Genomic DNA, 14,233 nt, shown 5'->3' with positions numbered 1-14,233 from the left:
GAATAGAATCTAAAGGCCATTTTAAACTGAATTTATGCCTCAAATTTGCCTTTAATGCTACTCCTCTGAAAATTAAGCCCCATTTCCTTGTTTACATCTTACAACTTCACTGTGTATACTTGAAATCCCTTTGCACTTTCACCCCAGCTCTTCCCCAGTGGAGGTGGTCTATCTATTCCCCAAGCTAAACCTTGCCTCTTCACTCTCATCCACAGTGAGAACTAATTTGCCTTTTTTATGTCCATTCTCCACTTGCAGCTCCAAAGAGTAACTGGCGCATGCATTAGGAAAGAAATGTGTGTAAGCAACAAAGCTGGGCCAATGCACTTTACCCCCGCAAATACTGTGCCTTGTTCAGATATCATGTTAACTCACAAAGATCAGTCTTAGTTATCACACAGTCTGTTGCTCTAGCCTCAGGGAGTTCATAAAGTTAACAGGGTAAGGGTCAAAGGAGTGAAAAATAACTTCTCAGTATGCAACTTTGCTGGAAAATGAATGTCCCAAGCATTTGATCTGCATTTTTCACAGTTGTGATCATTTTGCCTTAAACCTGCTTCCTATTAGACCATGAAGATCTTACTTTATGGCCTTCATTCCCTGGTGGTACAGGCTACTGAATGTGATACTGTTTCCTTCAGTTTGGTGTTAAGTAGGTTGGCCTGTAATTAATATTAATTATCACCAAGCCTTTTAGTAAGCAGCTGTGGGTGCTCTGTTTCTGTTGGCAGATCTCTACATAAAGTGTCGTCAAATAGATGGATACAGTCTATGTGGAGGCAGATGGGATTCTGTGGATTGGCAATACAGTTGGCACAGACATGGCAGCCAACGGGCCTATGCCCTATGCTGTACTGTTATATTCTAAATACAAGTCAACTGATATTAAATTCCAAATCAATCGGTTCAGTGCGGAAACCATCCCATGAAAGGAGTTGGGGAAGTTACAATGGGTTATTCTGAGGTGCACAATGAAGAAAAGATGCTTAGCACATGCCCAAAACATGCCAATCAGCATGAAACAGGCTTTTTACCGAACTCATCCTTGCCAACAGTGTTGCCCAGAGAGCTAATCCAATTGGCTCATGCTTGGCAATACTGTAGCCTCAAAACCCCACTTATCCATGCACTTATCTAAGTGGCTTTATAATGTTATTAATGTGCCTGTTTTAAGCACAATTTTCATCAGATCGTTCCAAATATGCAGCACACTTTCTGTGAAGAAGCTGGTCCTGGTACCCCTTTGTACTTGCAGGAATACTCATAGGAAACCTCCAGGTCTCCATCCTTTGTGACTACACCAACCATTTCGCTGATGCTAAAGATCACCTGTGTACTATGGTCCACATTCCATCTGTAAACTACAAGCAGAATCCAAGCACTCCTCAGAAAATGCAATACACTAATAGAGTTGAGAGCCGTGCTGGTACAGAACATGGAATATAAATGGGTAGAATAAGCTTAAGGGGTTTGAATGGCTGACTCCTGCATCATACAGGGAGAAAGGATACAAAGGCATCCAAGTTTGAAGCTTTGGAACCAGCAATATCATCAGCACTAACAATCATAAAAAATATAGGACATTATTCCTGAAGGAAGACACAATTCAGAAAAATACCAAATGATCACTGCAAAAGGTTCGGGAAATTTAGAGCATGTGGACGCACTGATACCGAATTATAGAAAGAAAGCTGTATTTAAATATACTGTACATCTTTCAGAACTATAATCCAGCACTCAAAGGGTTACCTCATCATGCTTAGAGTGTTTAACAACTGAGCCATTGTAGCTCTTTGCATTTGCAACTTTACCATCTCAATTAAGTTCATTAATTACACCCAGTTCAAAGAAAATCCCAAAGAATTCAGTAAGGTCCAAATGGGTCACTCTATGTAAACCAGGCTTACACACAGAGCCAGCAAATGCAATTCTTCACATAGTTTTTTCACAAAACACTTGATTTATTCAGTAACCTTGACCTGATTCAGTTTCCCCACATACTTCAAGACATGTTACTGTCAAAATAAGCCATTCACCGGTAGAATTGATGATGTCTTCTTACTAATGGATCTAACCTGGCTGGACAAGTAGCCCAGTGTCTGGTTTGGCTTCTGAGATAGTCGCTTGTGCCTGTCTGCTGCAGGATAAGGAGGGGGCTTTCACCCAATGGGAGACCAATTCACCCCTAATCTATGTCCTATCCATTTTGCAGAAAACAGTGAGATGCTTCCACACTGTCTGCTTTTCTTCTGCACTCCCACTCTGTTTATATAGGGATAATCTTTCCACATACTCTCTCCCACTCCCTCTCTCTCACTCTCTCTCTGTCTCTCGCTTGCTCTCTCGCTCTTTCCCTCTTGCTTGTGGTGATGCAAAATGAAGAAGTGAGTGTTTGGCAGTTCTCTCAGTATCATTTTGTTCCACTATTGCAGAGGGAGGAGGCGGAACAGAGAAAGTGGCAATAAATTGCAACAACTTCCTGTCATTGCAAGATAGCAACACAGACGCCTCTGCTGTTCCTAAGTTATTGAGAACACAGGCAGGGCTTGCAATTGTGTGATGATGCACGGGTCTCTTTGGTGATGCAAAATAGCCCAACTGACCTGAAGCCCATGTGTCAAAGGGTAAATTACTGCAAAACTTTGGCAGTATTTCTCATGTTAATTCTTACTCAGGTTGGGGGCTCTGCTCTGCTCTGAGAGATGACATCTCACACATGCAGAGATGTATTCAATGCACATGTGAAATCTCGCACATCCTTTTCCCACAATGTATAAGACAATCCTAAATTCTCTCACAGGCATAAACTTTTATTCCCTCAAGAGTCTAGGATCATTAGGCAAAGTTAATTTATTTGGTTACTGCTGAAGATGAGGTCCTTGACCTCACTGGGACACCCTGACAGATCCAAACCGACTAGCAACAGGATTAGAGGCCCTGAGTTATACTGTTCTCACTGATCTTTTAAAAAAATGCAACATTATGGTGGATGAGGTAGTGCACCAGGGATCCAGAGTCAGTCCTAAACTCAAGGTGCTCTCTTTGTGGAGACTGTACATTCTCACCGTGACTGTGTGGGTGTCCCTTGGTACTCTGGTTCAATCCTTGGTTGGTAGCTTAATGGCCAATGGAAGTTACTTAGTGCAGCTTAATAGCAAAAAGAAATTGGGAAATAATGGGAGGTTGCTGACTACCCTTCTTCCCTAGATCCATGTTGGATTAGACTGCCAATGACCACAGGAGAGATGATCACAGCCTGGTGGGAGAGAGGGAAGAATATAGAAGTAAAGTGAAGATTCGGGGTAGGGGCCTGGCTATTATAGCCACTACTCCCTTTAAGGTGTGCACGTGTGTGCATGCACACATCTTTTGCTACATGTGCACAAAGGAATTTAAACTGCGCACAAGAGTTTGTCTGCCTCTACCTCATTGGCATATTAAGTATATTTCACAAGTGTACACAATCACATTTCATTTTCTCGTTTCTGATGCGGATGGTATCGACAACATGGAGTTTGCGATAATTTGTCTGCAAATTTTAGAACTGTCTTATTTATACTGTTTTTATTGAAGAAATTATTTATTCACTATGTTGAATTCCAAAGAAGCAAAGGGCATAAAGCGCAAAAGAACTGCTAATTCATTTACAGCAGAATGGCTTAATGAAACAGTGGAAACTGCTTCACCAAAAGCTCATGGGATCAGGAAAGTGCAGCTGCAAGAAATATTAATGCACAATACAGAGGCTGGTGTTACCTGCGTGTATTGTTGCGATGCAAAGTTGCTGGAGAATTTGCAAGTGGGACGAAGTGGAATGATATTCAGAAACTTGACTTTTTAAAGCATCATTTAGTAAGCAAATCACATATGGACAGTGAGAAAATATCTCATTACCCACTATAGGCCTGCTACGTATATTTTGTGAGAGTGCAGATGAACGAGAGCGGAAACTATCAAACCCAGAGGGGATCAAAGTTCTTATTGACAGTGTTTTGTTAGCTGATAAAATGAATGCCTCTATATATAAAATTCAGTGCATACATGCTGTCACTGGGCAAAAAAAAAAGCACAGCAGAAGATTTTTGGCACACTGGTCATTGCAAATTAGAGGGAGCATTGATTACAGCTCTCTGCACCTGCTCTGCCAAAACAAAATCATGGTTGATCTAATCTTAACCTGTCTGTTCCTCCTACACCTTGAGCTCAAAATAGCCCAAAAGTCTCTTACAACACTGAATATATTCAATAATTTATTCTCATCCCACTCTTGGGTAGAGGATTCCACAGAGACTGTGATAAGAAATTCTTGCACATCTTTGTCCTAGGGTGCCATGTTAGAGTGATGCTATTACAGCTTGTGGGGACAGAGTTCAGAGTTCAACTCTAGTGTCAACTGCAAGGAGTCTGTACGTCCTCCCTGTGGAACACGTGGGTTTTCCCCTGGTGCTCCAGTTTCCTCCTACAGTCCAAAGATGTACTGAGTAGGTTAACTGGTTATTTTAAGTTATCCCATGATTAGGATAGGGTTAAATCGGGGTTGTGGGATGATGTGGCTGGAAGGGCTGAAAAAGCCTACTCCATACTGTATCTTCAAATAAATAGATAGATAGATAGATAGTCAGTCAGTCAGTCAGCGGGTGCTGTCCCGAAACCGGGGTTGGCGGCTATGCACTTCCATCTTCTTCGATCTTGCGCTCTTTTTCTGGCCTCAGCATAACTCAACCCAGTCCATTGCCTCACATTATCGTACCAAGTGGTTTGCTGCCTTCCTCTTTCCCTCTTTCCTTCTATCATCCCTTCCAATAACAATTTCTGCAGTCCACCACCTCTTAACAAGTGCCTGGCATATTACAGCTTCCTTTTCTGCACATTCTTCAGCAACTTCTTTCCTCTTCTCGCTCTCTTCAACACTTCCATATTACTAACCTTCATCACCCATCTAATGTTCTGCATTCTCCTTAAATACCACATTTCAAATGCCTCCAGTTGTCATTGCGCGTCCTTGCATAAGGTCCATGATTCGACTCCATACAACAGACTGCTCCAGACGTAGCATTTCCAAATTCTACAACACAGCCCAAAGTCCAACCTCTTGCCACATAGCACGTCACTATGCGCCAACCCAGAACGCCAGAACGTTGATCTTGCAATCTCAATTCTTCGTCTAATTTCTCTATCACATTTCCCATCCTCTGTGACCATCTGTCCCAAGTACACAAACTTCTTGACTTGCTCTATGCCTACGCCGTTAATTTTGATACTGATTTTGGGGACTCCTTTCTTCCGTGATACTACCATCATCTTCGTCTTTGCAACATTTATTTTCATTCCAAATCGTTCACCTTCAGCATTGGAGATAGACAGACAGGCAGATAAATAAATAAATAATCGAACCGATAAATAGCCAGCTCTATATGGGTCCTCCCTAGAGCTTGAATACCCGATTATGCACTGCTCCTATATACGAGTGGGTGTTTGGGACACCAGCAGGATGGATCTGCCGACTGCTGAGGGACTAAAGCAGGCATCTTCTGCACTTAGAAACTTGGTTGGTGGCCGTATTTCTGATTTGTGAACAGTCTTGGTTATGAACAGCCTACATGTACAGGACTCTGTTGTAGCCCGGAGAGGGCCTGTGTTCTGAACCACTGTCCCCCAGTGCTGAACTCCCCGTGAGGAGACACTTCTCAATATCTGTCCTATCAGCCCTGGCTTGCAATCGTTATTGTTTCAATAAGTTTGAACCAAGGCCTTTGCTGTATTGGTTGAAGTTGGCTAGGGGTGAGGGATGAATGGTCTGAATCAGAATCAGGTATATTATCACTGTGAGTTTTGTTCTTTTGTGGCAGTAGTCCAGTGCAAGATATAAAAAAAACTACAAGTTACAAAAGTAGTGCAAAGAAGAATAATGAAGTAATGTTCACAGGTTCATGGACCATTCCTAAATGTTTAGTGTGGGTGTTCAGGCTCCTGTACCTCCTTCCTGATGGTAGTAATGAGAAGACGGCATGTCACGGATGGTAAGGGCCCTTAACAATGGATGTAGTCTTCTTGAGGGACCACATTTTGAAGATGTCCTTGATGGTAGGGAGGTTGGTGCCCATGATGGAGCTGGCTGACTCTACAACAGTCTGCAGCCTCTTTCAATCCTGTATTTTGGCGTGTCAAGCACAAGGGGTGGGGGGCAAGATTTCAGGGCCCAAAGATTCGGCTGGAAAGGAAGAGGGAGTTGGGAGGTAGCTTCTGCAGGCCTTTGGATCAGGGGAAAGGTCAAAAGAAAGTACGGAACTTACTGATGGAAAAGCTTTCTATCCAGCATTGTGCTGGAAACACTAGTTACTTCTGGGGATGCCCAATGATGGGCATTGCCAGAGCAACACAATCTTAAATTCCCAGCCAAGTTTCAAAAAGAACGTGGCAGAGGAAATGGCATCATCCCATCTACCGCTGGCAGCAAGATCACATCGTGGGCACATGTGATTTCAGCATGAGGGTACTCATATCTAGATGTACACTGCAGAATTTCTGGAGAAATCATCCATAGGAGACTACATCGTACTTTTCTCTGTGTAAAGTTGTTTATCAGTTTCACAGGTCTGTTCTGTTGCAGAACTTCTAGGCTGTACCTCCTTTATCAGATATTGTGAGCACTGTTTGTAAACGCTGACCTTTTGTATAGATTTGGAAGACAGTTAAGCTGTGATTACACATGGCTCAAATACCAGTGCTTGTCCTTGGAAATGTGCATGAAATTTAAAATTTAACTTCTCATAGATCCAACTCTTCAGTGATACTCTTCCACAGGAGTGAGATTCCTAGACAGCTGATGTCTATCTCAGCCACGTGCACAGTGAAAGACAGGGTATCTACTGGGAAGAAGCTTCTTCTTAGGAGATAGCTGAAGACCAGAGAGTGTCTCAGACTCTGAGGGTGCACATTGAGGACTGAGCTGGAAGGAAAGACGTACCCTCATGAAGTTGAGAGACCTTGCAAGCCTGCTCTCCAGAAAGCTCTAGAGACTGAATGTTTGAATATTCAAAGCTGAGATAGACAGATGTAAATAGAAATGAGGCAGAAAAGTGGGCAAGAAGGTTGGATCAGTCATGTTATTATTGAATATCAGGGCCAAACTTGAGGGGCTGAATACCCTGCTCCTCTTTTAACTTCTTACGATGAGATCCAAAACTCAAAGCAAACAACCTTGCAACAAAATGGAGATGCATGTCTCGACACATGGAGAAATTCAGCAGGGCAGGACAGAAATGGACAGCTGGCATCTTTATCTGGACTGGAGGAAAACTCCTTCAAAGTGGGCATGTCTTGAAGAGACTTTGCAGTGGAGTAGCAAAATGGAGATACAAAAGATTGCAGATGCTGGAACAACAGTTAATCTGCCACAGGAACGGGTCCTGCAGCCACGGTGGGAGGAAAAGACTTGTCAACATTCAGATGTTGCTCCAGATTCCAGCATCTGTAGCCTCTTGTCTCTCCTTTGCGGATACTGGAATCTGGGACAACGCACAAAAAGCTGGAGAAACTCAACGGACCAGGCATCCGAAGTTTCTGTTTCTCTGAAGTGCAGTCACTGTTGTAATCTGAGAATGCGCGAGTTAAAACAAACAGATGTGATTACCATATGACTTGCTTCATTTCCTTTCTTTCATAGACTCCTCTCCATGTGAGCTTTCTACTGGTGTCCTACATGATGTCAAAGTTCTGTTGTCGGCTGTCTGTTACTGTTCCTTGCTTAACACACAGCAGAGATCACAGCAAGGTAGAGTGAGCATTATACATCCAGTGACCAGTTTATTCGGTATCTCCTATACCTAATAAAGTGGCCACTGAGTGCAGCATCCAACACAGCAAGGGCACGCTGATGGTGGCTGAGTGTTGGATGAAGGGGAGAGCTAGAGATCCCTCTCTCAGGCTAGCAAGGCTTCAGAACCAAGCAAGGCCTTTGTCAAACATATAGAGGAAAAATGTTGCCCATCATTTTCAACCACTCAATGAGCATGTGAAAGGAAATGAATGGAAACGGGAACACTTCTGTCATCTTTCTTCTGGAACAAATTTCTGACCCTTAAAGTTAAGTTAAAAGCACTGCTATAAATAAATTGAAGGAACTCGTAAACAACCACATACTTTGGGATTAGAATAAAGAGGTGGTATCCAAGCCTACTGAGTCTATGAAAAGGAACACAATCACAGCATTATTGAGAACTGATATGAATACACATTACACAACTGGTATAATTATTATGTCAGTGTATTGTAAGATCATACAGCAACAAGCAACAAGTCTCACTTCCCTCCTGTAAGAGGCAGCACAGTAGCGTAGTGGTTAGCACAACGCTTTACAGTACAGGCGACCAGGGTTCAATTCCCTCCGCTGCCTGTAAGGAGTTTTAGCATTCACCCCGTGACCGTGTCGTCCAGGTGCTTTGTTCCTCCCACAAGACCTATAATTGGGCGCTGTAAATCGTTCTGCAACAATTTGGATGAAATTGGGGGAATGCTGAGCGCTGTGGAGGGCCTATTCAGCACTGTATATCAGTAATAATAAAATTACTGCCATAGATTATGAAGCACTAACCGTCGAATGCAAACCCATTCTGGATATACAGACAAGCCTTGATATCATTCCTTTAATATACACCTTGCAATGAAATAGTTTACCATAAGATAAGTTTACCACTTTGAAAAAAAAAGCATACACTGGAGGCAATTTAGTACAAATTTTATCGAGTTTGCTGTTGGCTGCAGGTCAATATTGTCTCTGTTTAATGAAGTCCCAGGGTTAAAGGTCAGCTCTTCATGAATAGCAAGTAGTTGTTTGGTTTGGGGGTGTCTGGTTAAGTACTACTGCAGTGACTTCCTGACAATCACACATGAGTGTGACGCAAGAAGTTTGCTCCAATTTCCACTTACTTTAAAATCCCAAGGACTAACGGACAAATGTCAAACTCTTGTGTGGGAGATGATATCCCTTTAAAATATTGTCTTCGGAGCAAATTATTTGGCTACATTGTTCTCCTACGAGCTTCACCACTGACACATCAGGTGAATAACATGCTCACCTGGATGTTGAACTAAACTTCGAACCGTGCTAAAGTCAAACACAGCACAAATTCAACAATAAACACCAATTCCTCAATAAGTTCATTCTATGATGATTGTAGAAGCCGAGAAAATCATATAGAGTTTAAACATTTATCTATAGCTGCAGGATTACCCTGCCCATTAACTTCCTAAAGAAGTGAACCTTGTGCAAGTAACTGTTTAACTAATAGTACCTCTGGGCTGGCGAGATAGCTTCTTTCTGGTTTTACAACAGCACTGTCCCATACTGCTGATCCTTCGGTCTGTCGCTATAGAGATGACATGCCAAGTCCAAGTCATCCAGAGAAATATTCACACGTGCAGCTCTCAGTCCAAGCAGTCCCAGTGCCAGGAGGGACAGAGCAGCTCTGATGCAGCATTATTCCAGGCTTCTGTTCACAGCAAGCTGTCTTTCATTCATTTGAGCCTTTAATCTCTACCCTCTTGCCTTTTACTGTAGAGTTCCTGGAGAGTCCTGACACCAACAGCAAACCCCCACCTCTCCCTCTCTCTCTCTCTCTCTCTCTCTCTCTCTCTCACACACACACAGTCAGACAAAATCAGTCTCCCTCTTTTCACACACAATCTTTCTTCTCAAACACACTCTTGTTCTCTTTCTCTCTCACTCACTCTTTCACTCATTCACACACACACACACACACACACACTCTTTCTCTTGCTCTCTGACCAGTTCTCTGGGATGTACAGTCCAGCCCATCACTGCCAATTTACTGCACACACAATCCCAAATACAGACAGACTCAGCTAATCAATTGTGGAAGGAGTGGATTGTTGATTTGTTCAGAGTCAAGAGCAGGATCTTTCTCTCTCTCTCTGCTTGAAATCTATCTTTCTATGTCACTTTCCCATTAAACCCTACAGCGTATTAATTATGTTTCCTTGCTTTGAAGATGTGAAAAGGCCACAAGGGAATTTTGTGTGTGTGAGCAGATGCCTTTCCTAGTAGCTGCAGGGCAGCAGACTAGCTTTGAATTTAATCGTCAATAGAGAGTAAACTTCCTCAAAAAAAAAACCCAGACTCCATAAAGATCAACTAACTGGCTGTAAAGTGATTTAAACAACAGGGAATGATGGATTGTAACACTACCTATCCGTGATTAAAGGAGCAGCTGTGTTGTGTATGTGCTACTGTGTGTCTGTTGTAATACTGCTGACAACAGCCTGGGTTCCTCAGTGTTTGTTCTACAGTGAAGCTCTGCTAGAGGCACTGATACGTGTTCAAGAGGTCAGCATTAACTGATCGTCAGATTTTCACCAGTGGGAAATGTTGAGACCACTTTGTATTACAAGGAGAAGTTGTTCTGTAGTACCTGAGAGGCTGTCAATCAATGGCCCTGTAATTAGAATTTCCAGTTTGCCCCCACCTTTCCAACTATTTGGCAACCTCCAGCAACTGAACACAAACCTTCACAAAACTTTTGTAAGCCAGACAGGAGAAAATTCATAGCATTTCTGATTTTCCTCAAACTATATTGAGTATGTGTCTAGTTATAACTTCCTTGAGGATGGGAATGAGGCGTCCTCTGACTGAAGCACTGAGATGTCACAAGGAGGGCAATGGAATGTTATTCACTTTCCCAGTGGCTGGAAACGCTGGCAGACCAAAAGTGTAAGTGTGATAATGAGGTGTGAGCTAACATAAAACAACCTCCAGGATCTTGTCCGGCACTGGGGCTGGGAAGCAGCAGTGCAATATACTTGTGAAATAGTACTCTGGCTTTTGCAGTAACACATGTCTCAATAACCATCAACCTCACATTGTTACTGAGAGCACCTTTCAGATGGTTCGAGTATCACTGATCCCAAAAAGTTCATAACATTGTTTAAAATTAGATGTGCATGCTTTCAACCTGAAAAGAACCGCAGCTTGTTTGGGTCTCAATGGGAGTAACATTTTTGCAACATTACAGGCATTTTACTTCATAATGTTTATGATCCTTAAAATGAATGAATCCCCAAGAGCAGTCACATATAGGCTGACATTGGACGGAAAGAGACTGGGTATATATCTGTGAAAACCTTGTGGTATCAATTCTGATACATTATTGCTTGAGTATCATTCTCTTCATTGAAGTAGATATTGCTAAAATTACTTGCTTTACTGTACAGCAATTCAGAAGAACCTATGGATGTCACTCTGGTGATGAGTTTGGGATCCTGCTGCCGAAGAAGTAGCAAAATAGTAACCAAGTGATCTCCTGGCAGACTGGTAATGATGACAGCCAATGGATGTGGCAGGTACGCCGATAAACTGGAGAAGTATGAAAGATCGCAGCCATTTGCTGTGCACATGGAATTGATAGTAATATTCCTGAGAGAGAGAGAGAGAGAGAGAGAGAAGGAGAGGGTGTATATGTGTGAGAGAGAGGCAGAGAGAGACAGTGATATCATCAAGGACTTGGGGGAGGACACAGGGCAGACAAGCAGTTCAGAGAAGAATGCAAGGCTATCATTAGTAGTAAGGCTAAAGACACAGATAACATAGCTGCATTTGCCAAAAAGTTAAAATCGACATTAGTGTAATGAAGAACTTACTTGTAGCAAGTTCGCAGACACACAGCACTACATAAGCAGTTTTCATATGAATTGACATAAATTATACACTATTTTTATATGAAAATACAATTAGCAGGTAAAAAATGTCGATTTTCATGTAAGGTGGTCATAGTGTTGCTGAATTCTAGTGATTAGGGTTTTGCCAGTTGGTTCAAGAACTGAACGGTTTTAGAGAAATAGCTGTTCTCGAGCCTGCTGGTGTGGGACTTCTGTACCTCCCACACTACGGCATGGCTTGGATGGTGGGAATCTTTGCTGATAGATCTTGCCTTTGTGAGGCAGTGCCTCCTGTAGATACTAACAATGGTGGGGATGGATATACCTATGATGCACTGGGCGGGGTCCACTACTCTCTGAAGTTTCTTATGTCTTTGTACATTCAACTTGTTTTACCAGACCATGATACAACCAGTTAGGATTTTTTTTAGTGCGTCGCACCAGACAGTCAGCCACTCTTGTCTGGCGCGTGGTGTCAGGATTGGTCTCCTTTCGGATTAACCGGGTCACAGTATGAACGTTCTTGACTCGACCCTTTTTTTTAATGAGGCCGAGTGGCTAGCTTGACGCTCAACCCAGCACGGATGGAAAGCGTGCTCGGGGGGTGGCCCGACTTGGATTCAAACTCGGAAGCCTTCGCTCTGGAGTCTGGTGCTGATGCCACCAGTTAGGATAATTTCAACAGTATATCTATAGAAGTTTGTCAGTGTTTAATGGCAGGTCAAAGCTCCTCAACATCCTGAGAACGTAAAGATGCTGGTGTATCTTTCTTGTGCTAGCATCTACGGTATCTGCTGGAACCAGAACAATCATCCAATATGTTAACACCTAGGAATTTTAAAGCTGCCAAAGTTTTCCACCACCTACTCCTCAATGCAGATTGGTGCATGTTTGTCCTCTTTCCAGAGAAAAGTGGCTAAAATCTTTTATGACAACATTTTAAGAATTTTAATTTGACGTCATCAGAGCTCTTTGCAAATGACATATTTTGTTAGTGCAGCTGGTCAGAGGAAATGGCTGTTGGTTCTGTTGTCAGGTTAATAAAATGGGATTAAAGTTCCAAATTTCAGATCTATCCTGAACAAGCACTGTGAGTTTTAGGTGTGTGGGAAGACAGATGAGAGAGTTCAAGCAAAACTGTTTGTCTCGATGTACGCTGGCACTGTCGGAACCCTAGTGTGGAAGAAAAACAGACTCTGATATAGAGATGGCGACCAGAGTTTATTCATAACAATTCCAACAGAACATCACTGGCTCAGCTGAGCAACACAGCAAGACATATCATTCTCAAACTAGGACCCCGCGATTAGCGGTAATCGGGCGTCCACTTATTAATGCAAGTAACACAGAACCCCCGAGCCGATCAAAATAAACTTAAGAAATTTAAACAGAAAGCGCCAAGAGATCACATTATAAAGTGCAAGTCGCTCGAGAAAAAAACATAAGAAATCCTAAACAATTAACAACTCTCATTAAACAAATATTAACAAATTCAGGTGCTCTAAAAACCTTGGATGCCAATGCTATCCAGCTGCCTGTACAAGCCTGAAGAGCTCAGGACACTATCCCACTCCCGCTCCCTATGGCCAGCACCTGATGGTCTAGAGAGACCTGGGGAACTCAAGAGGGACCTAAGGGTCCTCGAGAGAGACTTGAGAACCTCGAGACAAAGAAAACATTGAAAAAAACCTAGGAAATATTGAATAAATCTGGAAAACATTAAATAAACCTGGGAATTCTGGAGGGCCATGGGAAATCTGCAAACCCTTGGGAACACTGATGACCTTGAGAACCGAGAATACTTAGACCAGATACACTTAGACCAGGGACACTTAGACCCGGAAAAATCTTGAGATCCAGAAAAAGTCCTGAGACCCAGAAAAAGCCAAGAACATAGACTAGAGAGCCCAACACTCTCTGCCTTCTCACACAAACCCAAAGAGCTTATTATACTACACACATAAAATGCTGGCGAAGGACTCCTGACAAGGGGTCTTGGCCCGAAACGTCGACTGTACCTCTTCCTATAGATGCTGCCTGGCCTGCTGCGTTCCACCAGCACTTTATGTGTGTTGCTTAAATTTCCAGCATCTGCAGATTTCTTCGTGTTTGCGAGCTTATTATACTCTTAGTCAAAGTTTACACAGTCAAATTTTGCATATGACTTTTGAAGGAGCTTCAAAATAGTCACAGGATGGAAAGGGGACAGTCAAACGTGAATCCCAATAAGATGGCAGTGTGCTCAAACACAGTGACATCTTGGGGTCAAGCAAAGGTGTTTTTGTCTTTTTAAATGCCTTTTTTACGATTGCAAGACAATCCTGGAAGTTAACAAGTTCAAGTTCGGCAGGTCTACCTCATCAGCAAGCTGCTCGATGGTGGAGGAACTGGAGAAGTTGGACCTGGTGCGGGCCGTGTTTCTGCCTGCTACAGAAAGGCATCAGGGTTGGTGCATACATCAAAGTTGCTGGTGAACGCAGCAGGCCAAGCAGCATCTATAGGAAGAGGCGCAGTCGATGTTTCAGGCCGAGACCCTTCGTCAGGACTAACTGAAGGAAGA

At 42.8% G+C, this 14,233-nt stretch overlaps 1 protein-coding gene across 4 annotated transcripts in view; it reads right to left on the bottom strand.

The window, feature by feature from the left end:
- Positions 1-14,233, bottom strand: part of LOC134358439 (rho GTPase-activating protein 22-like) — a 520,442-nt gene that overhangs the window by 284,457 nt on the left and 221,752 nt on the right. For 2 of the 4 annotated variants that reach the window (XM_063070662.1, XM_063070663.1), the window contains exon 1: positions 9,294-9,823. The exons of the other annotated variants lie outside the window; for them this stretch is intronic. In XM_063070662.1, the coding sequence (XP_062926732.1) occupies positions 9,294-9,399 (106 nt within the window). In that variant the 5' untranslated portion in view covers positions 9,400-9,823. Of the gene's footprint in view, positions 1-9,293; positions 9,824-14,233 lie in introns of those variants that run through there. 4 annotated transcript variants of the gene reach the window in all.

Source organism: Mobula hypostoma, chromosome 18 (genome assembly GCF_963921235.1).
Source record: "Mobula hypostoma chromosome 18, sMobHyp1.1, whole genome shotgun sequence".
Taxonomy (NCBI): Eukaryota; Metazoa; Chordata; class Chondrichthyes; order Myliobatiformes; family Myliobatidae; genus Mobula; species Mobula hypostoma.
Note: the sequence above shows the minus strand (reverse complement) of the source record. Positions and strands in the feature narration are given on the sequence as shown.